This window comes from Strongylocentrotus purpuratus, unplaced genomic scaffold (genome assembly GCF_000002235.5).
Source record: "Strongylocentrotus purpuratus isolate Spur 01 unplaced genomic scaffold, Spur_5.0 spur5_scaffold_18, whole genome shotgun sequence".
In the NCBI taxonomy this organism is placed as follows: domain Eukaryota; kingdom Metazoa; phylum Echinodermata; class Echinoidea; order Camarodonta; family Strongylocentrotidae; genus Strongylocentrotus; species Strongylocentrotus purpuratus.
Genome location: NW_022145603.1, coordinates 8,867,016 through 8,890,291, shown reverse-complemented (window position 1 = coordinate 8,890,291; position 23,276 = coordinate 8,867,016). Strand labels below are relative to the sequence as shown.

Below are 23,276 nucleotides of genomic sequence, written 5' to 3'. Positions count from 1 at the left end.
GAAAAAACAACGTAAAGAACATTTTTGTCCTAATTCTTTACGTCCAAAGCATTATTTTCTCTGCATATTATACAAAACATCGATAGCTTTAGGTTTTAAGAATTAGGTTTCATATAACTTGATTAGATTTTGAGATGGAGGATTATAAAAACTCACCAACTGAAGAGCAATCTGATCTTCAGTAACCTTGAATTTGGTAATCGATATCGATTTGAGGTAGGAAATCGCCTTGCGCACATCACTCAAGATGAGTGAAGAGTCAACAACAGAGGGCGGTTGTCCTTTATCTTCGATGTATTTGGATAGTGGTACGACAGTCATATTGATGGTGGGAGCGTTGTAAGGTGTGAGTATACACTGACAAGTAAGGTGAGTGTACTTCTCCTGAAGAGCACGAGGAATCTGCCTTCTTTCCGGCAAAACGGCGACAGCGGCAGAAACAGATGATAATTCTGCAAAGAGTAAATACCCAAAATTCTCCATGAATATTATCCAACATTCGGAACAATTCCGAGTTTAATATTTCTCTATGGCTATCCAGATATATAGAGGCAAAACTGTTCATACAACAATCTTAATTGCTGGTTTCCGTAGCTACACAAGAACTTATTTAATCTTTTTTTGTAACTTTATTGATAACAAGTATAAGGCCACGATCAATACACTCGTAAACCCTAGCTTCTTTTTGTTACCAATATCTAGCCAATTCCGTTAGAACATTACAAATGATGCAGCTCGTCAACATTAGGTATGAGATGATAGATCCTGATATAAATACAGTTTATATTTGATCCATAATCACTTCTAAAATTAGAGTGAACTTACGAGTTCCATCAGATTCTCTCAGAGACTTCCGTTTCTGCTTGGCCTTACGATGTTGCCAAATGGTGGAGATCGTATAGAGATACGGATTAAGAGATGAGTTGAGTGGGAGAATAAAGACGGCTGTCCATGCGTATACGTCTGCAGGTATCTCGACGGCTCCAGTAGTTGTTAGTAATCCCATGATGATGATCGGCATCCAACATATAAAGTCTGTACCCACGATCATCGCCATTCGCGTTGCCAATTTGACCTGCACATTTGCGCCGTTTCTGCAGAACAATCAAAGTTCAAAGGGGGAGGGGAGTGGGTATTAAATAAGGCCTTCAGACTGGTTAACATTTAAACATTATTGAGATGTACCGTTACCATCTAAACATATTACAACCACTTTTAGGTGATAGTGATATTCAAATCTAGCTTCTTCTTCTTCTTCTCCAGTCACTACGCCACAGTGTTCACTCTTAATTAGATTGTCCCAATCCAGCGTTAAAAGCCATTAAAAGACTTTCTTGTCAATCCAATTAATGGGCCAACCATATCTTTCCATCCTACTTCCACTTTAGATTAATTATTTGCAGTGAACAGTGGTAAAATTCTTAGACTCTATTGTTATTTAAAATAATTGGGCATCGCTACACGCTTTTGAGCTCAATTTAACAATGTATATGTACACCAAAAAAATTACATTTCCCGAGTGTGGTTGGCCAATGAGACAGCAGACCGAGCTTGGATCTCTCAAGTACAACACTTATGTTTAGGTAATTCATTTGACATTAATAGCATTTTGCCTGTTTATTTCATACTTTGCTATGAACCCTTGTAATCTTTCTATAATAAATTGTATAAATTAGATTTTAACTCACTTGACGTGCCTCCCTCCATCTTTAGCATTTGCAAAATTCCTGGCCGATCTATGAACAGTGACAAAAATGGCTACGTAACAGAAAGCAGTCACTATAAAACAAACCAAGTTCAGTCCCAAAAATAAAGCAAGCGAATATTCCCATCCCGGTGGTCTATCAGTCGATAGAGGAAGCCCCAGGCATACGCTTGATCTGCCGTAGAACTGACCAAAGTATTCCAGCGAAAAGACTGGCACAATCGCTAAGACTAGAGCAGTAGCCCACACAACAGCAAGCCACACTGTTGAGGACTTATTTGAAAGTTGTACATGGTGATGCTGTGCGAACACGATGCAGAGGATTCGATCTATACTGATGAGCATGACGATAAAGACAGACACTTCGCTAGACAATGCAGACATGAAACCAGCGACACGACACACCACGCTTCCCCGCCATGTGTCTTCATGTATCGCGTAATCTCCCTTGTAGTACTGATCAGCTATGGCAATGATCAACATGTAGATACCCATCAATAGATCGGATACAGCTAAGTGAGTAATCAATTTGGCCTGGATTCGTGTAGATGTGACCACTTTCCTACGGAACACTCGTAGTCCGATAGTGCATAGATTGCCTGCCAGGGCACTGATACCTAGGATCCACATGAAGACGCGAAGTGTATTGTCTTTGAGGAGATCATCACAAGATGAGAACTGATTGATTGGTGCGAAACATCCTGTAGTAGCAAACTCATCGGCGGGATTTAAATCCAGCATGCAGCAAAACGCGAAGCTGTCTGCATACCTGTTGAAAGAAAATGCATCAAGTTATGATGATAATAATAATAAGCATTTCTATAGCGCCGTCTATCTAGATAATTCTATGCCAATGCGCATTTATTATTACTCCGGCTTTAGCCCAGCTGCCCGTTTATACAGCGCTCCAGCATTTCAAGGAATTCATTCCTGCCAGGTACCCATTTACATCACCTGGGTTGAGTGTGGCAAATGACATTAATGCCGCGGCGGGACTCGAATCGCGGACCTTGTGATCGACAGTCCGGCGACGTATCCACTCGACCACGACACCTCTGATCGAGCTTATTCTTAAAGTAGGACCAAGTACCAATTCATAAAGTCCTTTTCGTATGGTAGGGCACCCTCTGCCCCCATCTGATTAAAAAATAATGTTCAGCTAGATTCAGTTAAAACAGTCAAATGATGGCATGAAAGGTAATTGAAATCGTATCATGGTTTTGGAAAACATAAAGAATGTGACCACAATGGCTCACATGGATGCAATCTTATGCCTCAATCACACCTATGCGTATTTGGCTTGCGTATTGCTGCGTTCTTATGGCAAGCCGCAAACATTTATTTCTATTTCTTGATATCAAGCAATGATTTTCTGTTGTAAAGCAATGGTAATTCTTGATATTAAGAATTCTATTTTTGATATCAAGAATTCTATTTTTGATATCAAGAATTCAATTCCTGATATCAAGAAATAGGAACAAATGTTAAAATGGCTTGCCATATATACGCAACAATACGCAAGCCAAATACGCAAATGTGTGACTGAGGCACTAGTGAAGAACTGAATAACATGAAGAGTGTAACCATCGATTGTCGCATAGATACTGTGCGAAGACAGAATAATGACGAAGTGCACATTGGGCCATTTTGTTCTTCCGACAAGGATCAATCCATTTAGGAATCGTTTACAGTTGAAATCGAGCAAAGCTAATTTGGTAACTAGTTCTACTTAGAATTTTAGTTGGAAGCCATTTATGATGACATGTCCTCTGATGATACACCTCATTAATATTGAACACGCTGATGCTTTCATTAAATGCTTATTGACGACATTAAAGTGTATGGTATAACAGCATTAAGTATAGAACTATAGACAATATGGCTTTAAACCTTAATGGCAAAGAACCAATGAACCCTGTACTCACACTGTGTGAAGAGACGGTATTTGCTGCAAGGCTTTTCGAATAGCTTCATTACTAGGTATAGACGATTCGCGTATGTCCCTGAAAGGATTCAAATGAAAATTATCAGAGGAAAGTATGAATTCTCAAGTAAGGATGATCGAATGCCTAAGTAAGGATAAATCTTTGAAAGACTATACCAACCGTTCAATACCTCAATGAAAACATATGCAACCAAGGTATTACAAATTCATGGCTTAATAGCTAAAATTCATAATGCTGAGCATTTTCCAAAAATATAATCGAAATACTTGAATATACCTGAATATTTGAAAATATTCTAGACAATACTAAGCATTCAAGCGGGGTATGATTGAGACCATACGTTATGAAAAATCATTCAAAAGGTTAAGAGGAAATAAATAAACACTTCTCTTGCTTTGGTCGCCTCTCTGCACGGTTGCCCGTTTGCAACACTTGCAATTTTGCACAAAACAATAGGCACCAAATTGAAAGAACTGCTTTCTGCAACACAACGGCTTTGCAGAATTAACCATTTCTGGTCTGGATTAGCTCTTTTGCAACCCTGGCACAGTTTTTAATCTTGCACCCGAAACAATTAAAAACTCATTAAGCCTTTGGTATATCTATCCCAGGATAAATACAATGTGCCACAGTGACAATATTTGTGTGCAATGTAAAGATAAAAAACAACGTTCTTAAATTGAGTTGACGCCTTAGGAAACACTTCCATAAAAATCAAATTACAGACGTACAAACTGTGGAATCAGTCCACTGTATTTGTGACGTTATTGTAAACTTAATTTAACGTTGACTCTGCAGTTTATATATGAATAAGTTGAAATATTAAGATAACGTAAAATAATACCAGGAATAAAATTAATTAATTAATTTATAACATGGATCTGTTAGGGTTATAACTACAGGCTTTACCATGTATGTAACTATACAAAATAAACGTTACAGCCTTTTGAAAAAAAGACATGGCGATTAGTTCGACAAGATCATAACCTACTGCCTTGAACTTACAATACCCGTAGCTTGGTCAAATTCGTGAAAGCACCTAGCTCGATCGTCTCAATTGGATTTTGACAAAGAGAGCTGATTAACAAAAGGAAAAAGAGAAATGTTTATCCAACATATTTGGTGCATGATAGGCAAGTAGGACTCATCTTATTCAGGGTTGGTATATACCAGTGGTGTATAGCGTGGCTCATGGGAAGGGGGAGGGGGGGATTGGTCTTAAGTTGCTGATAAAAAACAAGGCCTCGGAGTTACGAAATTTGTCTCCCCTCTTTCTTTCTCTCTTTCAATCTTATTGCCTGTTTTCAATTTTGACCTTTTCACCATGGTGGTGGTGGTGGGTGGTGGTGGGGGTGCGCCACTGCACTCTGCCGAAGCAATGTCACCAGAATGGTTAATACTGTATTTGAAATAATACTGATACAGCCTTTAATGATCAGAGTGGGATTATTATCGTTATTTAAACAAAATGCCATAGAATTTGTTCAAACTAAAGCTTGATAATTTACAATGATTTAGTCATGATTTCGCCTAGAAAATGGGCGTGTCTCTTATCTACACAACTTAAATACGAATCAAGGCTTTGTTCAACAGAAGTATTAATGTTGATTTTCACCGCAAAAATGCTTGTAGTTTGAAAGACTAGGGTGAAACGCAATGTATAATTCAATTCAATTCAAGGTTTATTTCATCATTCAAACATGCAGTGACAGAGAAATGTGCATGGTTGGCTGCCCCAGGGCTGAAATGAACATGTTACATTATATACCAATTCATGATGGGTTGAGTCTTTATTTCATAAAAGGAAAAATATGGAACCTCTGATGACAAGTGGAAGCAAGTGAAGTGAGAGTTGGGGGGGGGGGCTTGTTTGAATATTTCTGGAAAAGTTGGTCCGAGAATCCATTAGAACCAATCAATATGGGAGTCCCATTATAGACCTTTTTATGTCAACTACAGACATACTCACAGATAGTACAGATCTTGATTTTGAGTGAAGATTGAGGCAGGAATCGTCTTTATATCAGTATCTACCAGCTCTCTAAAATAACAAGAGAAAATCATAATGTACAATAATTGGCATTAAGGTTCTGGTCATGCGATTACATTGTGAAAGAAACGTTGTGGAATCGATCAAAAAAGGTTGATCATCTAGCATATAAGTATTGGTGTGTACTGCAAGGTTCTGGAATCATCAAAATGATAAGAAATTCGGCCCAGTCTTGGTAAAGTTCCAACCACTGTACACAGAAAGATGTATATGGGACTACGCTTTACCTATCCAGTCCGGATAAATATTATAATGTACCAAATATATCAATTAGTAGGCGGTTTCTTGGCAAAATTTACATCATCATGTATTAGTCAAAAATATTCTTTCACATGATTGGTAATAAGAGCTTAAATTTCATTTTTTGAGAGGGGCGTTTCCAAAACTGGTCTATACCTTTAAAAGTGTCACATTAAACAGTCGCAATGTCGTATTTGATGCAAAATTATCATTCACGTAACGTAAAATATACAAATTGCTCGTAAACATTTTGCATATCTCAAACATTAAGTAAAAAAGAGAAGAAAAAGAGACCTTATCAATTTACCATATGGGGTTTCATGCTGTACTATATTTTACAATATCTGTTCAAAATATCTCTTCTGTATAAATATCGAGAAAGATTAAATGTATCCTAACTACAGATGCTCAAATAAGTCGAGAGGGTAGTGTAGTTATACGCGTACGCTCTTTCAATTTCGTGATATGAAACAACTTCACCTTAATTCTTACAATACAGATATCAAACCAGGGCCCCGTCTTACAAAGAGTTGATATTAATCGCAACTTATTGGCGATCAATATCGATCCCAACCATAGTTACTATGTACATAAGGGATAGGGGAATGCAAACTTGTGATTGATAAGAGGTATTACGATTGATTTGAATCAATCACAACTCTTTATAAGACGGGGCCCTGAACAATAATAGATTAAATGCTGCATCTGTTGTATGCAACCAATATGATGAGGATAATTATAGAAACATAAGAGAGTTCAAACAAATAAAAATAAAAATGAATGATATATTTATATTGCAATAATGTGTATTAATTTGAAATATCATATTTCGTCTTCTGTAATGAAAGGGTAAGCTAAGTAGAACTTAAATATTGGAATTTAAAAGGGAGCATATTACTTACAGCTCAGCTAGGAATGGATAGTCGGAGGGCCTAAAGGGAGTATAGTATGTCACGTGATCTTCGTCTTGATCACCTGATATGGGAATGATTTGATCTGTTGTAGCATCGTTTGATGTGAGGATGAGAGGTGCTGCAGTAATGACACTGTAAAAAATAAAACCATATGAATGAGAATAAAAAATGAATGTCAATACCAATATAAAAACATCAAATACAATTTCCTTTGGATAGACAGTGAACCATGTAATACAGCCTTTTACGGTTACAAGAGTGCGCATGCGCCGAAATGGGCGCCATTTTAAATTGCGAGTAAATATTGGGAGTAACTTTTGATTGAATATGACGCGTGTATAGACGTGAATATTTAAAGAATTTTGTATTTACGTCGATATTCTTTTGATGATTAACTTTCTAGTTGCACCATTTGTAGTCTAGGGTTTCGCTGTTCATTTGTTATTAATTGATTTAAATGAATTTGCGTAGAACATGAATATCATGAATCGAATATGATATTCCTAATTATTTGTTAAATGTTTGCGAATTTTGGACACCCCATCATACTTACATCTTCTTCGCTGTCACTGAGAAGATGAAAGAAGGGTTTTCTTCAATGTCTGGGAGGCCGCATAAAAAGACCAGTCCAGTACAGTTACAACCACGCGGACATGATACACCTGCAAAATGAATAATAGTCTTATAGTTCCCCTGCCCATATACTTCACACCTAAGGCTTTAGGCTTACTTACAATCTGCCGAAAAGGGTCTAGGAATCTTAATGTCGAGATAAGATTTCATCAAAATTGTAAGTAAAAAGTGACACCAACTAATTCCCTACATTTGCCACACTCAACCCAGGTGATGTAAATGGGTACCTGGCAGGAATTAATTCATTGGAATACTAGAGCGCCATGATTGGCAGCACAGCTAAAGCCGGGGTAATAATCTCTAAGTTTGGAAGCGCTTAGAGACTTAATTGTAATTCACGCTATATAAAAGTTGAGTATTGTTACTATTATTATTATTTGCTTTGTAAATTAAGCATTTTTTCATATTTTGATGGATCGCTTTTTTTGATAAACCAGCTGTAAAACCCCCGTGCGCGAATTAAGGTATTGTTTTTGACTTTTTCGTCAGTTGCAGTGCATGCCGATCCGACATCGAATTGTGAGGTCATGATATCTCCGTAATTCTTTGACGATTCATTTTCTAGTTGAATCAATTTGTCATCAAAAGCTTTGCCGTCCATCTGGTAATAAATTGAACTTTAATAAATTTGTGAAGAATATGAAAAATCATGGATCGAATATCACATTTCCTAATATTTGCAAACATCTCCGCGAATTTTGGTCACCCCATCATACTGTACTGCCCTTGAAATAATATTAAAGAAACATTCCAATCCCTTGGTGTGAGTTTAGCCTCCATTTTAAGGAGGTTCAATCATTCAAGGAATTCCTTTCTACCGGTGACCCCTTTTGTTCACCTGGATGAAGAGTGGCAGATATAGATTTATGTCTTGCCGAATATAATGGCAGGGAAAATTAACCAAATACCACGTGATCTATATAGTCAACTAAGCCCGATGAACGTGCACCAATGTAAATGCAGGGTGGAAGGGTTATTATACTTCAGCATTTTTTTAAATCCCTTACCGGGTACTTTGTTTGATAATCACGATTGTAATTTAGAATTAATATCTATTTCATTATCAAAGTATCTCCTCCCAGCTCGGCGGTTAATTGCATCATTTTGTTTTTTGTTCGCACATCTCTGTTTTCTGCCATTCTAGTACACTCTTGCAGAGACTTTCCATTTCATGTCTTAATGTTCCCCTCCCAATTAGTTTTTGGTTTTCCTCTAGGTCTGATACCTCCTACTTTTCCTTCCAATCGATCTTTGTCTTTTAGTACGGCCATTCGCCTTTCTTTCTTTAACCATTCTTATCGGGATTATTTGTTCTACGAACAGGCGCGTATGCAGGGGGGGGGGGGGGAGGGGGGAGGGGGGGGGGTTGAACCCCCTTTAACTTTTTTATGTGTGTGTTTTAGAGGAACCCCCCCCCCCCTTGTTTTGGTTTTTTTTAATTTTAAAACGAATAATACAATGTAGGAAATCACTGCAGCAAAATATTAAGAACTACCGCAGAATTGTTCGTCATCAGCCTCGGGACAGTGACGAATTCCATCGCAGACCTCCACCAATGGTATACAGGTGCTGCTGCTTCTGCAACTATAGGTCCCCGGTGGGCATACAAAACGATCTGCAGAAGAAAGTCCATAATTTAACCAGATTAGTTATTTGTAAGAGCTTTGATATATTTAAGATGGTATTAACAAGTCAATTGCTCATTCTTGCCATCGCAAATCTAATTACTTGACAGATGGTTGGTGACAGTACGAAGGAACAGGACACTGACTCCTTATGGAGTTTCGTTCTGCACAGTGTTGCGATGATGGTTTATAAGACGGTTTTTTAAACAGATTTAGTATACATTTCCCATTGGGTGAGGAGGCAGTAAAATCCATTAGTCGTAAGCGTTGCTATGTTTTATCCAAATTTTATGGCAATCGGCATCTTCGTGAAGAATGGGTCCACTCCTCGCTAAAACTTCAGCCGCGTAAGTTTGCACTGCCTATCCTTCACCATGGTCAATGATCTCCACAGTGCAGATAGAACTTTAAAAAACCTCGTACAAGAAAATACTCGGAAAACAGCAAAAGGCGAACTGTAAACATTATTCCCTCATCGTTCAATGCGCATGCCGGCAGCGTGTACAAAAGGCTTTGGGAACATTTTCAAAAGCCAACCTGCTGTTTATATATATATATATTAAAATAATAGTGAGGATATATTTATTTCTTATGTTCGCCATCTGCAAAATATGTTAACATGACCGAACCTTTTTCAACAAATATTTAATGCTTTTAGTAAATACTGCCTTGCATGAGACGCTGAGGGCTCTATATTTACTTCGCTGTTATCCACCCGTAATATTTAAATTATTAATTTCAGATGAGATATTGTCTCATGGTTACATTATTTCCCTATGCATTCACACATTTCTAATATCTGAGATTACATTATAGATAAAGCACACTTTGAGTTGAAGCTCTCATAAATATATGAATGATATGAAACCATTCATAAAATGATGATTTACGCAATATGCACACATATATATATATATATCATGAGAATATAGCTGATACAGAGAGTGTATTTTAGTAAATAAGGTCTTCCAATCAAAATACAAGGGCAACTAAAAACTCACCGCATTCCAGCTCATCTTCTCCATTCGCACAGTCCCATACATCATTACAACGGAACCTCAACGGTATGCAGTAGGAACCAGGACACTTAATAGAATAGTCCGGACATTGGAAGTCCCCTGTATTAAAAGGCATATGTTGGCATGTTCTTATTGACTTGATTCAATGATTTCTTTTTCATGGATGAAAAGTTTATTATCACTTCTAAAATCTCATTAAAGTTAGAGGAGATAAAAATGAGCTTTATAATGGCTGTGGTAGGCCTATTACTTGTTGAAATGATTGTGATAGAATCCCATGTAATATACCAACTATCTAATATTCTTCAAGATATTATTGTAAGGATAGACGGTGATTGAAAAGGATTTATAAAAGTCATCGAAAGGAGGCCAGTTGGCTCGATCAGTAAAGCGCCTGCCTGTCGAACCAAAGATCATGGGTTCAAATCCAATCCAGGCGGATGATTGAAGCATGAGTTGTGTTCCAACGTTCCCCTCCCCCGTTACAGTGGAAACACTCGGATAGGATGTTAAATGGAGGCCCCTGTAGAGGAAAGTCACTACCTTTGCACGCTAAGAACCCACTGCACTGTATGTAAAAGAGTAGGGGAACCCCGGCGTAGTGGTCCACCTGCACACCCCATTCAGTTTTATGCCGGGAGGAGAGACCCAAGGGTTACAGTGGTTCATTCGCGTTTCGCCTCACAGGCACAGACGATGCCAAATGAAAAGATTCTAAATTGTTATACCGTCTTCTGAGAACTACAAGGGCGTTTAACTCATCGAACTTTTAATTGTTATAATGTTTTGACGATATTCTGATTAAGGGCAATACAACAATATCAGAGGTGTCTATAGGTAGAGTGGTTCATTCACTTGACTCTCAATACAAGGGTTGATGGTTCGAATCCCAGGCCAGCACTATCCTCCTTTTTGCAAGAAGTCTTATTTACCACCCTCCATCCAAAATAATCACCTGGTAATTGTTGGAGTAATAATAATTGAAGGGGCTGCAGGAAGAGCTGGGTCAAACTTAACTCTAAGTTGGACTTAAAAAAATATGGAAAACTGTTAGCATCTTTGAAAATATTTTGTAAAGGTTATTTTAAAAGGCATAAAATGTTGATTCAAATCATTCATATTTTCTATTATCAAAGAGATTTCTTGTTCTTGTTGTGGAATCTATGAAAAGTCTAAAATACATGTATTTTTGCTTTTGAATATATTGTTTTAAGGCTACAAATGGCTCTCCATAAATTTTAAGTCCAAGTTCGAATTAGGATCTTTGTAAAACACCCCCTGTTCTCATCTGTTATAACATTCTCAGCACCACAGCATTGACGCTAATGAAGATTTCCTGTGTATTATTATTATTATTATTATTATTATTATTATTATTATTATTATTATTATTATTATTATATTATTATTATTATCATTATTAATTACAGATAGATTGCGACCTACCGCATGACCTAAGATGAGAAACATCTCTACATCCAGAGATGTATTGACTAGGGTTGATGTCATAGATGCATCGGGAACCTGTATCCACACATACACCATTACTACACTCAATCTCTTGATCGGCACAGTTATGATTCAGTCGTCTGTAGTCTGAAACAAAGCGAATAGGTTTATTTCAAATACAAAGAAATACATCCCCCATGACATTATATGATGCCATACATGCACACAGAACTTTTATCCGCAAATACATCATTACTACACTCAATCTCTTCATCTTAACACTTATCATTTAGTCTTCTGTATTCTGTAAACAAAAATCACAACATAATCTAACTCAAGATCAAAAGCAAAGGGAATGACACTCAATGATACTTCAGACAATACTTTTTAAAAAAAAACAAGATTGAGGGCAAGCCCAAGTTATTTTGTCTCATACGTTACCACCTGCATCTAAGATTTCAGTACATTGAATGATTGTACACCTAGAGCTAAGTCAAAGCATAACAAAACTATTTTAAGTCCATATGTGTTCACAGTTTCATATAATAATTCAATAATAATTGGTGACGTATTGACCTACCTTGAACTTGCCCTAAACCATCATCAATACAACATTGTAGGAATGACGCTTTTCCCTTTTCCACATCTTATCTTTAATATTAATGTCCATTTTGGGTTTTTAAAAAAAATTGCTGATCAGTAATATTATACATTTTCATACAACGTGGAATTATTATTTCAAGGGGACATGTATGATACAATATTCTCTTTAGACAGTACAAAAATTGTTTTAGTACAAAGCAAATTGGAGAGGAACTCGCTAGATTCGTCGCCGTGTTGCCAATTTGTGTTTGATTGATTAAAACTTCACTTTCTTATTTTTTATCAGATTTTGCTCAAATTATCACTGATCTTTTCCCCAATTTTCTGCTTCTATTGAAACCAAATTCAGATCAGGGTGAACTTTCCCTTTAAGTTTCAAAGCTTGGATCAAATAAATAATGACACGTACCACACGATTCCAATTCATCTTCTGCAGAGCTCCCAATGCAGTCAATGATCCCATCACATTGAACGGAGAGTGGATGTTCGTCACCGTTATAACACGTGAACCTGTTATCTGATCCAGATCCTGAACAACAACAAAAATCCAGGAATAAATACACACATTAGTCTACCTTTTAAATGAATCCATTGTAGAGTCTTAAAAATATCGTAGTCTAGTGGTTTGAGCACTTCACTCGACAAGCAAAGGTCGTGAGTTCAATCCCCGACACAGACCCAATGTCCTTTGAAAGAGCATTAATCTATATTTGCCACTCCACATCCAGGAGAGAAATGGGGACCTGGTAGGATGAAGAAAGCAATTGTGTTAGTTATTTCCATACGCCTTTACAGTGACCATTTGGTAGGAATACTCCCCAGGGAGTGGGGATGGTGTACATTGTGCGTGAATGAATCCGATGAACTGGGGTAAAGATATATGTAAACATCTTAGATACGGTGAAAATTGTCGTTCTTCATTTCAGTTGATATTGCTAACGACATGAACTTGCTATGATCCAAAAAAAATGCAAAAACAGCAATGATGACAGGACCACAATGTGTTTAAAGATGTGTTTACAATATCAAAGGTTTGTCAAGTGCACCTTGTTGTAATAACGTTATAGTCTATATACAGTGTTTCCATAGTATTATTTTATGAAAGTATCTAAAATTACCATGATTATGATAACAATGGTATGGGCCTGTGTCAATATTGTCTGCTCACAGTTTTCCATCCCAAAAGTACTTAATGTCCCTTTGTATACATTTCTTTTGATTGTGAACGCGGCTAGAGTATATAGTCATTTTATACAGGTTTTACAATGCAGTGGGAAAATAATTTGAAAACAAAACAAAATAAACCAATCTCTGTGTGGAGTATAAAATGATTAGAATAAGGTCCTAGTAATACATAACTAATATACGTAAATTAGACAAACAGAAGGAATATAAATGTCAGGTTTATACATAAAAGTATAAAAGGAGCCGAAAAGGCAGCTTCTCACCGCAATACATTTCGTCAGAGTTGTCAAAGCAATGATCCACCAAATCACATTTGAGCCCATATGCTATACATCGACCGTTATCACACAGGAATTCGCCCGTATTGCAGTTGTAGGGTGCTGCATTAATAGAAAGAAATGCAACTGAAATCAATAACATTATCATCATAATACACTGATCGTCTGTAAAAAGCCAGGTTAAAAATAACATCCAACAGAATGGGATGAAAATGCTTTCCATAGTCAGCATTTTTGCTCTTGTAAATTTACGATCACTTGATATAAAATTATAATTTACAAGATTTTGTTAGAATTAGAACATTCATCTCGCTACTTTAAAAAAAATTGTTTCATTCCAAAAATGTTTCATTCTGTAGTCAGAATTTCGTGTAAATCATCATTCCGTTGACATTCTTTCACAGATTCTTACTGTTCCAAGGGCTATTGCTTTTAATGATGATAATTACACTAATAATAACATTAGTATTATTATCTTCTTTTATTGTCACATACTTTATTTATATAATATGACAGAAAGCGTGGACATTTATTGATATTTGTTATTATTATTATTATCATTATTGTTATTATTTCAGCACTATGGCTGTTTTTTGTATTATTACTAATATTATTATCACCATCTGGATTATTTTGCTTACCGCAATCCAGCTCATCCGACCCATCCACGCAGTGCGTCACGTTATCACAATAAAAGGACATTGAAATGCATTCACCATTGTTACATGTGTAACTTGTAGAAGAACATCCCACATCTAGGAGTGTGTTCGTAAAGAAAGAAAAAGTTAATAACTATAAGGGAAATGTAGAATCACTGCATTAATGGAGAAATAAACAATTGCGGTAACCAGGATTGCTTTTACCGAAGAATTTAACGGTTATTGATGATTAGTTAATTTTTATATCAGTAAGAAAATAATGCCCGAAATTCACACTTTATCTGGGTATTACATTAAGAATTGAGAAATTGTACACAGCTTTGCTACTGTATAACAGGCAGGGGCGTAAATCCGTACCGAGGAGTGGGGGGGGGGGATGGGGGGGATGGTCGGCGATAGCCATCAAATACTAGCACGAGCACAGGCCCACACTAATTTAAACAAGCGCGCGCACACACGCACACACAACACACACACACACACACACACACACACACACGCACACACACACACACGCACACACACGCACACACACAAACGAACAAACAACAAACACGCACATACCCAAAAAAATGTACATAAATTTATACATGCATACATACACAGATCCAGGATTTCTTAGGGGGGGGGGCCAAATTTGAAATTATGCGAGCCAAATATTGGTAAGTAATGGTGACCAGCATTGGCGTAATAGGGGGGGGGAGGCAGGGAGGGGCGATTTCCCCCTCCCTCCTCCGCAAAGCGCCGAAGTTTTGAAGTTTCATTAAATTATTAGACAAAGAAGACGATTCGTTGTACCGTTCTCGAAAATAATCCTCGTCTTAATTCAGTCCCCCCCCCCCCCTCCCGCGCGAAGCGCAGAAGCTTTTACGTTCCATTAAATCATTAGAAAAAGAAGACGATTCGTTGTACCGTTCTCGACTTTTAATCCTCATCTGAATTCAGTTTTTCCCTTCCCCACCTACCGCGCGAAGCGCGGAAGCTTTTACGTTTCATTAAATCATTAGAGAAAGAAGACGATTCGTTGTACCGTTCTCGAAAATAATCCTCATCTGAATTCAGTTTTTCCCTTCCCCCCTCCCGCGCGAAGTGCTGAAGCTTTTACGTTTTATTAAATTATTAGAGAAAGAAGACGATTCGTTGTACCGTTCTCGACTTTTAATCCTCATCTGAATTCAGTTTTTCCCTTCCCCACCTCCCGCGCCAAGCGCGGAAGCTTTTACGTTTCATTAAATCATAAGAGAAAGAAGACGATTCGTTGTACCGTTCTCGACTTTTAATCCTCATCTGAATTCAGTTTTTCCCTTCCCCACCTCCCGCGCCAAGCGCGGAAGCTTTTACGTTTCATTAAATCATAAGAGAAAGAAGACGATTCGTTGTACCGTTCTCGAAAATAATCCTCATCTGAATTCAGTTTTTCCCTTCCCCCCTCCCGCGCGAAGTGCTGAAGCTTTTACGTTTCATTAAATTATTAGAGAAAGAAAACGATTCGTTGTACCGTTCTCGACTTTTAATCCTCATCTGAATTCAGTTTTTCCCTTCCCCACCTCCCGCGCCAAGCGCGGAAGCTTTTACGTTTCATTAAATCATTAGAGAAAGAAGACGATTCGTTGTACCGTTCTCGACTTTTAATCCTCATCTGAATTCAGGTTTTCCCTTCCCCACCTCCCGCGCCAAGCGCGGAAGCTTTTACGTTTCAATAAATCATTAGAGAAAGAAGACGATTCGTTGTACCGTTCTCGACTTTAAATCCTCATCTGACTTCAGTCTTTCCCTTCCCCACCTCCCGCGCGAAGCGCGGAAGCCTTTACGTTTCATTAAATCATTAGAGAAAGAAGACGATTCCTTCGTACCGTTCTCGACTTTTAATCCTCATCTGAATTTAGTTTTTCCCTTTTCCCCCTCCCGCGCGAAGCGCGGAAGCTTTTACGTTTCATTAAATCATTAGAGAAAGAAGACGATTCGTTGTACCGTTCTCGAAAATAATCCTCATCTGAATTCAGTTTTTCCCTTCCCCCTCCCGCGTGAAGTGCTGAAGCTTTTACGTTTCATTAAATTATTAGAGAAAGAAGACGATTCGTTGTACCGTTCTCGACTTTTAATCCTCATCTGAATTCAGTTTTTCCCTTCCCCACCTCCCGCGCCAAGCGCGGAAGCTTTTACGTTTCATTAAATCATAAGAGAAAGAAGACGATTCGTTGTACCGTTCTCGACTTTTAATCCTCATCTGACTTCAGTTTTTCCCTTCCCCACCTCCCGCGCGAAGCGCGGAAGCTTTTACGTTTCATTAAATCATTAGAGAAAGAAGACGATTCGTTGTACCGTTCTCGACTTTTAATCCTCATCTGAATTCAGTTTTTCCCTTCCCCCACCCGCGCAAAGCGCGGAAGCTTTTACGTTTCATTAAATCATTAGAGAAAGAAGACGATTCGTTATACCGTTCTCGACTCTTAGTTTCTTTAAAAAGGGGGTGGTTTTTTTTCTCTCTCTCTTTGGAATCCTGAGAAATGTAAAAAGGATGTTATAAAATATCTTGAATTTCATAGAAAAATTGATCAAATCCCGGGATCAAATTCCTGAAATTCCTGCTAGCTTTGAAAGCTCATTCAGGATTACTTCATTTTAAAAAGTAAAAACATCGGCTCCCAGTCCCCCTCGATCAACTAGAGATCATCTGATTTTTTGTTTTTGTTTTTTGAAAAAGCCAGCGAAAAGCCGGCGAAAGGGGGATTTAGAAATGTTGGCAGTCCTGAGATAGGGCGGGGGGAGGGTGCTCTCGAAGGGAGGGAACGAGCATACGCGTACCCTAAATTACACTTAATGGGCGGAGCCGGGCATCTACTGTACATGATTGCACTTTTTAAGCGCTCGCGCGCTGGCGCACTTTACGTCCGGGCTATAATAATACCTTTCAAAATAACGAAAAATTATTCTGAAGTTTATGAAGTGCTTGTTCGCTCACGTCGCGCAACTACTCTTAATGATCGTGACATACTGTATACGTGTAGGCTATACAGTTATACATACATTAAAAAAAAAACACATTTCTCATGCATTATGCTGAAATTGAAACAATCACATTTTTTTTCTTCTTCTTCCTTTTTTTTCTCTCTTTTTTTGTTGTAAAATCAGGGGGGGGATGATTGTACAGGCCATCCCCCCCTACTTCAAGTCAGGGGGGATGCAGCCCCCCCCCCCATCCCCCCGGGATTTACGCCCCTGATAACAGGTAAGCTGCAGTGTCAACTACAAACAGGTCCACACAGAATATGCAATCATATCACACACTCGTAAACTAAAAACAAGGATACCATCTTAGCTATTGTAAGTTAGAATTAAATTTGATGAATTCAATTACATTTAAACGGCTGATTCTTATCCGTTTTACAAATTCTTACATTGTAAAAATTGTGAAATATCTAATTTCACTATATTTCATCATTAGGTTAACATTTGATCCAAAAGGTATATTCAAGATTTTTAAAAAAAATTCTTCCTCACAATCCGAATATCAACTCTTAAACTTTTTTCTTCTTTTTCTGTGCGCAGAGCGAAGCGATCTAGCGCGTAAAAAAAGGTAGTAATGAAAATTACGATAAATTACATATTCGAGTTGCTCCAGGACCTGTCATAATATGAGACTATAATATAGTGGTTCCAGCCCCCCCCCCCCCCCCAAAAAAAGTCCCTGCTTTGATCGTAAGCCTATATGAAGAGTTTAATTACAAAAAGGAGTTAAATCCATTTTTGTAACTTCGGAGAAAAAAGTAATTGTTTACCAGATTTTTTTTAAATTGCTCCCAAAATGTAGGTAAATAATTTTGTTGAAAGACGGGTACTTATTGTGAACAATGTTCTGATATCAATAACCCAATTTTCATCAAAAGTGGATTTAGCTCCTTTTAGAATCAAGCTCTTCATAAATTAAACAGATCGTATTTGTTCACAAATGTTGAACCTACCATCGAGACAATTACGTTCATCGGTACCATCAGCACAATCTAGAAGACGGTCGCATGTGTACACACTGTGCACACACTCACCAGTCCCACATGTAATCATAGTAGCTGGGCATTCAGGTATATTGGACGGGTTTATGAAGTCAAGTTCAACTGAGATAGTGCGTGAGATATCTATAGGAAAATAACCAGGAAAACAAATAGTTATCAGTTATAACAGATTAAACAAAATGCCGCACAAAATGTGATCTCATATTCAATCAACGTAACGCAGTTCGATTAGGTCTGGGGCCTAAGTGTTCCTTTCTTAACAATAGGGACTTTTAGATTTACGTGGACGTCCATTCAAGGCAGTGCATTAAAAGGACGTCGATCGTAGCAATCCACGTTGTCGTTGTGCAAATCTAAAAGTCCCTAATGCTACTGTGTGAAGAAGTAAAAAACAGTTATATAATAATGTGCTTATGCAATTACGAAGTGGCACTCCACACCCCTCCTGATTTCGGCCTTAGAGCAACGAAATATCTTGAAATCTGGCACATAAATAGAGCACATCAATACAGATATGAATATAAAATCTTATTTTAATAATCTCGATCGGAGCAATTTTGGAAATTCACCTGAAAATATGCGATCAGGTTCGTGTTAACGTGTTAAGGGAGGTTTTAATTCCGACACGCGCAAGAATGTGTGTGTGTATGTGCGTGAGGGTGTGTTTGGGGGAGGGGTGGTATCCATTCCGACCCTTTTTTGCCTTAGGGTCATCATGATATTGGCCAATAGAACAAACTGTATAAAGACGCATAATACCTATGTTATTTGAGACGACTGTAACCTTGCAAATGAACTGAGAACCAGACCGTGCAAGACACGGAATAGTACGCCATAAAGCTGTCGATCGGATGCTTGTCATGATAATTTGGACACATGATTCAAGTCCTCCTCCATCGGGCTCGTTCAGCGGTCGAACAGTTTCGCTATCCGACGTGCTATATGGAGTAAAATGATATCAAAAGCCTAATGAAATTTCACTTTTGGGAAAAGGGAGGATTAAGCTTCCACTTACGACGCCTAAGCCATATCCAGAGCGACCGCTGACGACATTAAGTCTTGGTCATTCTGTGTAATGTAATGTAATTTCGGTTTGTTGTCGGTCTCATCGGTATGACTTGGCTAAGAGGGGGTCGATAGGAGACTTTGAAATACTCAAAATCACTTCATACGTCTTCTCATCCTGCCATGCGAAGGTCAACTATTCTTTTATATTTGTTTCACTTATGAAATGAAATGAAATGAAATGAAAATGACATTACAGCTTTTTATAAAGACTGGTTCTATAGCAAGATGTGGTCTACTAAAATGTAATTCACCATTCGAACTTAACCCTTGCAGTTTGGGTGTCATATCAATGTGAAAAACAAAAAAGTTAATAGTCATTCACATATTTACGATGCTCTATCATAAAAATACCCGTATGTTGTGTCAACTATCAGTGATCGATTAATCAGTTCAAATATCAGCATATTATTAATGGTGCTTTGAACATAGCTAGAGAAAGATTGTTTATTTTGATACAGCATCTTTTTTTCCAATTTGACCTAGAGATAGTAAAGAAAACGAGCAACATAGCCTGAAGGAGTCATACAATGTTTCCACAGAAGTCTGATGATCTGCGTATACATTCAATACTTCGTAATAAAAACACACCGATAACAGTCATGTTTGTCAGGGACAGGACGAATTTGAAAAAATATTGAAATGTAAAGTATTCCAATTACTTTAATTTACTTTATTTCTTTTGATATTTTGTCAGGTACTTCTAGTCACTCTCCTGTGTAGTATACTTTATGTCGTTTGAGTTCACTTAAAGATAAATCTGTATAGTATATGATGGCACTGAGCACATTTGTTCCCATTTATTCAGTTCCTGTCGATGGTCAAGAAGTAATAAAGTGATAAAAAATTAGAGAACTCACAAACACGACTCTTATCGGAGTTTTCTGTTTATTACTAAAGATTAAATTCAATTTCATTTTCGTTTCTTAATTGTTTTTGCCCATCAACTTGAAAGGATATAATTATTTGTTATCATAGAAAATACACTATCATTTCATGCGTTGTTGTCATTATTTTGTTAGGTATAGGAAGAGGGGTGTCATTGTTAGCAGAAAGGCTAAAGAAGCAAACCCTAGCCTTTAAGCCCTTGCCTACGGGAAACTGGTTTCGCCTGTATAAGCTCGAGTATATGATACAATCGAGTAGTCAAGAGATTAATACTTACAATGGTGGGATATACCAGTCTGTGTATGTCATAGGTGATCCATCGGTCCATTGAAAGATACCTCTGTAGTTCCTGTTACCCAAACCTGACAAAGCAATTCAAATTAATTAACAAATTAAATTAAATTATTTATCTTTCGTTCAGAAATGTGTAATCTACTGGTATATATTTTTTCAAACAAATAATGAATCTAAATAGATAAATATAGAAATAATCAATGTTATTTTAACGCAAGTTATCAGGGGATCAAGACAGAATACTAGATAGGGTGAGGGAATTACATCAAATTGTCATGGATTGTATTGTGCAATTAGAATATTGAAAACTGACAAGTAGTTGCTTAAGCTACAAAGATAATTAAAGCACTAATATTATTTCTTGACATGCTTATTCTTTATTTTATCATGACTCTAGTGTTGTTTCATATATATTGGCCTTATACAATATTTTATTGGGCTTCATTATGGATTAACGTCTAGCATTATTTCTTATTCTGCCGGATTTTGCACCAAACTAGAAACAAAAAGTGATTATAAAATCTTTCCCAAGCTATCAATGTTTCTCATGTAATGACATGTCGTCAAAAAATGACGGCTGGATTGACTTCAGAACAATAAAAGCAATATGCACTCTCTTAAAAAAAGAGAGTGAATTTTCACTCTATTTTCACTTTCTCGGGAGTGACGTCCGTGATCACTTGTTTAGGAGTGAAAATCGATTGATTTTAGAGTGCTCTCTGAGAAGAAAAGAGTGAATGTTCATTCTATTTTCACTACATTTTCACTCTCCAGAGGAGTGACGTCCGTGATCACTCGATTTTTTTTTTTTTAGAGAGCAGACTACACTCTCTGAGGAATATAATACTTATCCACTCAGTGACTCCTCAGCTTTACCACCTGTGCGAGTTTACAAGATGTTGGCAGCTTCGAGTGTATCCATGAAAAATCAGATCAGGATTTCTACCTACCAATATACGTGTCGCTTTCAGTGACAGGCCAATGCGACGTCATCATATAGTGAATAAATATTGCTTCATCCCTGCTGCGGATACTGACAAGGTGACCGTTTTCAACAGTAGACTGGCAATGATCTTCAGCAGCCTCCCATGTCAATCTCTCCGAGTATTGTACAAACTGATAGCAGGATCCATTTACATAGTCCCAGTGGCCAGGGCTCGATGCCGTAGAGGGCGGGCAAGAGTGCTCTACGAATAAACAAGTGTTTTGAAACTATATCTATTATTTAATCAATAAATGAATGTTGGTAATTTAAGATAAACCTGTTCACACATCAACATATCTAATTAAACTTTAGCCTCTTACATAGTCAGTTGTGCATTCCAGGATGCTCATCTGTTGGCCTATATATTATCAACCTGTAATCGTTTACAGAGTTTCTTGCTTTTGGCAAAATACTGTTAAAATACAAAAATGATATTCGAATGGTATAGCAGATTATCTGGTGTTATTCTAACCTGTATCAGAGTCATTTGAATACGGCTTTTCAAAGAACGCAGCTTCGTATTCAATCATCATTCGTATTCCTTTATATTCCATGGCATTATTTAAAGCAATCGTGACAGAATTTAGATTGCTCTCTAGAAGTTCCCCGGGCGGGTTCTCACTGCAGAACGTATCAAGTTGTACATCTGCATCAGTATTTTGTTCGTAAATGGTCACACTATGATCGGGGCAATCGGATGGAAAGAAGAAGTCTGTGAAGTGAAGACGAACATAGGAATTGTCTGGAGTTGTTATACGCCATCTACATCTCATGACACCTACGGTCAGCATTGGGTAGTTAGGTGATATGATGATCCCAGAACTTCCACCACACTCGTTTAAGAGTGATGAACATTGGTCAAAACTGCTCTCAAAACATCCGGGTTTATCTAAATATTTTGGAAAATAGAACGGGAAATGAATACTGAGGAATGATCATGTCTTGCATTTGGACTTCACTGACCGACATCCCATGAACTTTGATAAGCAAATATAAAGTGCATATAAACACTGGAATGTGCATGCATCCGACCAATGATATCTATTCATAGGTGTATACAAGTTTTAAAAATCACCAAACCCACTTGAAGTCAAATGTTCGAGGCGCATCAGTGTAAAAGAGGAAATCACATATAACACTTTTATACAAAAGTACAACATGGGTAGGATATAACATAGAAATAGAACTAATTAATATATTTAATAATAGGCAAAATCAAATACCAAAAAAAGTATGTACAGCAAATGCAATTTTATAATTTTATTTTGGTAAGCTATTTTCCCTGTTTGTAGTGATGGCCCATTAGCTATGGCATATATTGAGGGTTATTGGTCTCATAGTTCCTTGGTCAACTTGGCTTTTCTCAAGGAATTGTTATTGGGAAAGTCCAAGCTATTTTGTCTCACGCGTTACTGATCACATCTAAGATATACGTATATCTGGCGACTATCAATATGATAGCCTTACTAGAACATCAAGCAAAAGCCATTTCCATGTCACTATATGTTTACAAAGCATTATATGGGACACACGTTGGGGTCATTATTGTGTGACGCAGAAGTGGTTCTAGGGTGGCTTTAAGGGGAGGGGAGCCCATGTAATGAATGATTGCAAGAACGCCCAACTCCCTTAAAATACCCCTCCACTCAAACGAAAATCTAGAATCGCTCCTGTTGTTAGGTGAGAAAAAACCTTCCTAAGAAGAGTTTTCAATGGACCAACATTTCC

At 37.5% G+C, this 23,276-nt stretch overlaps 1 protein-coding gene across 4 annotated transcripts in view; it reads right to left on the bottom strand.

Moving 5' to 3' along the window:
* The window catches only part of LOC756881, a 95,363-nt gene that overhangs the window by 2,969 nt on the left and 69,118 nt on the right, over positions 1-23,276 (bottom strand). For 3 of the 4 annotated variants that reach the window (XM_030989146.1, XM_030989144.1, XM_030989145.1), the window contains 19 exons: positions 22,021-22,437; positions 21,514-21,750; positions 20,547-20,631; positions 19,076-19,254; positions 18,269-18,439; positions 14,289-14,402; positions 13,633-13,749; positions 12,594-12,713; positions 11,579-11,728; positions 10,115-10,231; positions 8,984-9,103; positions 7,409-7,517; positions 6,844-6,987; positions 5,621-5,692; positions 4,657-4,728; positions 3,631-3,708; positions 1,689-2,474; positions 826-1,094; positions 157-452 (listed from right to left, as the gene is read on the bottom strand). In XM_030989146.1, coding sequence (XP_030845006.1) covers positions 157-452; positions 826-1,094; positions 1,689-2,474; positions 3,631-3,708; positions 4,657-4,728; positions 5,621-5,692; positions 6,844-6,987; positions 7,409-7,517; positions 8,984-9,103; positions 10,115-10,231; positions 11,579-11,728; positions 12,594-12,713; positions 13,633-13,749; positions 14,289-14,402; positions 18,269-18,439; positions 19,076-19,254; positions 20,547-20,631; positions 21,514-21,750; positions 22,021-22,437 — 3,653 coding nt within the window. The remainder of the gene's footprint in view (positions 1-156; positions 453-825; positions 1,095-1,688; positions 2,475-3,630; positions 3,709-4,656; positions 4,729-5,620; positions 5,693-6,843; positions 6,988-7,408; positions 7,518-8,983; positions 9,104-10,114; positions 10,232-11,578; positions 11,729-12,593; positions 12,714-13,632; positions 13,750-14,288; positions 14,403-18,268; positions 18,440-19,075; positions 19,255-20,546; positions 20,632-21,513; positions 21,751-22,020; positions 22,438-23,276) is intronic. The other variant, XM_030989147.1, reaches the window with a different exon arrangement.